The sequence below is a fragment of the Protobothrops mucrosquamatus genome, unplaced genomic scaffold, assembly GCF_001527695.2.
Source record: "Protobothrops mucrosquamatus isolate PMUCROS unplaced genomic scaffold, P.Mucros_1.0 scaffold4351, whole genome shotgun sequence".
Taxonomy (NCBI): domain Eukaryota; kingdom Metazoa; phylum Chordata; class Lepidosauria; order Squamata; family Viperidae; genus Protobothrops; species Protobothrops mucrosquamatus.
Window position 1 is genome coordinate 14,564 of NW_015390265.1, and position 2,757 is coordinate 17,320.

Genomic DNA, 2,757 nt, shown 5'->3' on the forward strand with positions numbered 1-2,757 from the left:
TGGCTGGCTGGCTGGCTGGCTGGCTGGCTGGCTGGCTGGCTGGCTGGCTGGCTGGCTGGCTGGCTGGCTGGCTGGCTGGCTGGCTGGCTGGCTGGCTGGCTGGCTGGCTGGCTGGCTGGCTGGATGGATGGATGGATGGATGGATGGATGGATGGATGGATGGATGGATGGATGGATGGATGGATGGATGGATGGATGGATGGATGGATGGATGGATGGATGGATGGATGGACGGACGGACGGACGGACAAATGGATGATGTACCACCAAGGTTTTAGCAATTGCTACCAGCTACACAGGTGACTGAATAGGGAGCCTGCCCTAATTTTTGACATGGGCAGTTGAATATTTGGGTGAAAGCTCCTGGGATCTCTAGAGAGGTTCTTGGGGAATCCCCTCCCCCACGTTTTAAGCTAACTCACAGGGCTGTTAGGAAAGAATAAAGAAGGAAAGGGAGGCAGGGGGAACCTCCCATTCTTGAACCCCAGAGGAAGGTCAGAATTCCACACCATCCAGAATTCCACACCATCTATGAAGAAGATGCAGTGGTGGGATTCAAATAGGTGAACAACCGGTTCTCTGCGTGGATGCCGCTTCCGAAAGTCCGTTCTGGGCCTGGGCAACAAAAAATTAGCTACCAGTTCTGCCGAAGTGGTGGGAACTGGCTGAATCCCACCACTGAGAAGATGGGCAGTTTCTAAATATATTGTATAAAGATAGAGATAGATAGATAGATAGATAGATAGATAGATAGATAGATAGATAGATAGATAGATAGATAGATAGATAGATAGATAGATAGATAGATAGATAGATAGATAGATAGATAGATAGATCTATTTATCTATCTATGTATTCATCTATCTATCATCTATTTATCATCTATCATTTATCATCTATCTATCATCTATTATCTATCTATCATCTCTATATATCTATATCTATCTATTCATCTATTTATCATCTATCTATATAGCTATATCTATCTATTCATCTGTCTAACTATATCTATTTATTCATCTATCTATCTATCTATCTATCTATCTATCTATCTATCTATCTATCTATCTATCATCTATCATCTATCTTCTATATCTATCTATCTATTTATCTGTCCTGTCCTGTCCTGCCTGCCTGTCTGTCTGTCTGTATTTTTTCCAAGGTCTGCATCCTTGAGTAGCCTCTGGCATTGCTAGAATGAATAATGTTCACAAAAACAGACAAAAAAAAAAAATCTCTGCCCACCACAATCAACTCCAGTCCAGGGTGAAGAGAAAGAATTGTGGTTTAGTCAAAAAAATTACACAGACACAGGCTAAGCTTTCAATGCCCATCCTGGTTGCCATCCTAATGCTTTGGTGCCACCCTGAGGACCCCCTTTGAAAAAAGAGGCCGGTCCAAAGACAGATTCTTCCATTCCAGAAGACTTCCAGGATCTATGCAAGGAACGCAGGGATCCTCCAGCTCTAAGGGAGTTTGGGGGCCTGGGAACCCCCACAAGGGCTAGTAGCCAGTTCTGGGCACAGCAGGTAAGACCCAGGGCAGGATCTGAGACTGCAAGGCTCAGATCACCTCCTGTGCTACCGTCCTCCGGGCGTCTGGGGGCCTGGAAGCCCAGCCACAGAGCAAGACACGTCGGGCTGCTGAAAGAAATGCAGCTAGGAAGCAGTGCACTGGGGGGGTCATACGTGTGTGTACATGCACACAGGGGTGTAGGTGTGTGTAGCCCCATAGCAACTTTTTCCTTTCCATCCCGGAAGAGGCTACACCCGTGGCACTCCCATTGGAAGCCCTCACTCACCTTGGTTCCCTTTGCTGGCTAAGGAAGCCCCCTGGGTGCCCAGCGCAAGCAGTGCCAGGGCTAAGAGGAACCCCCAGGCCTTCATGGTGCTGGTGGAGCTGCTGCGTCTGAGCCCCGGAGCCCAGCCAGGCTGGATTTAAAGAGCCCGGCAGGTGGGGCTCCCTGGATGCCGGCTCTGACAGGAGCCTCTCCCAGGAGCTGTGTGGATTCCCCACTAAGCCAGCCCTGCCCAGACAGGTTCCCTGAAGGTGGAGGAGGGGGAGGAGGTGTGGCTGGAAGACTCCCACACGTGGGCAGCCACCTGGGCTGGAGGTGAGGCTGCGGGTGCCGCTCTATGCCAAGTGGAGCTGTACTTCAATCCTGCCACTGCCCCGGGCGTGGAATGGGCCCCGAGGTGGGGCGCTCAGTAAAGGCATCCTTTTAGAAAGATAAAGAAAGCGTATATTTAATGTGACATATGTTAACAGCAGCAAGAATTGTATTTGGTCAGTATTGGAAAAAATAAGGAAACACCCTCCGAAGAAGGGATAATAAGAAAATATTGGGCTGTGCAGAAATGGATAGACTTAGCTACTCAAGGATGCAGCCCTTGGAAAAGAGATAGATAGATAGATAGTTAGATAGATAGATAGATAGATAGATAGATAGATAGATAGATAGATAGATAGATAGATAGATAGATAGATAGATAGATAGATAGATAGATAGATGGATGGATGGATGGATGGATGGATGGATGGATGGATGGATGGATGGATGGATGGATGGATGGATGGATGGATGGACGGACGGACGGACGGACGGACGGACGGACGGACAGACAGACAGACAGACAGACAGATAGATAGATGATAAATATAGAGATAGATAGATAGATAGATAGATAGACAGACAGACAGACAGACAGACAGACAGACAGACATGAGAGAGAGAGAGAGAGAGAGAGAGAGAGAGAG

General features: G+C 47.9%; 1 protein-coding gene across 1 annotated transcript in view; it reads right to left on the bottom strand.

Moving 5' to 3' along the window:
- The window catches only part of LOC107298887 (boophilin-G2-like), a 14,773-nt gene extending 12,766 nt beyond the window's left edge, over nucleotides 1–2,007 (bottom strand). The window contains exon 1 of the mRNA XM_015828248.1: nucleotides 1,802–2,007. Coding sequence (XP_015683734.1) covers nucleotides 1,802–1,886 — 85 coding nt within the window. The 5' untranslated portion in view covers nucleotides 1,887–2,007. The remainder of the gene's footprint in view (nucleotides 1–1,801) is intronic.
- Between the last annotated feature and the right edge of the window lie 750 nt (nucleotides 2,008–2,757).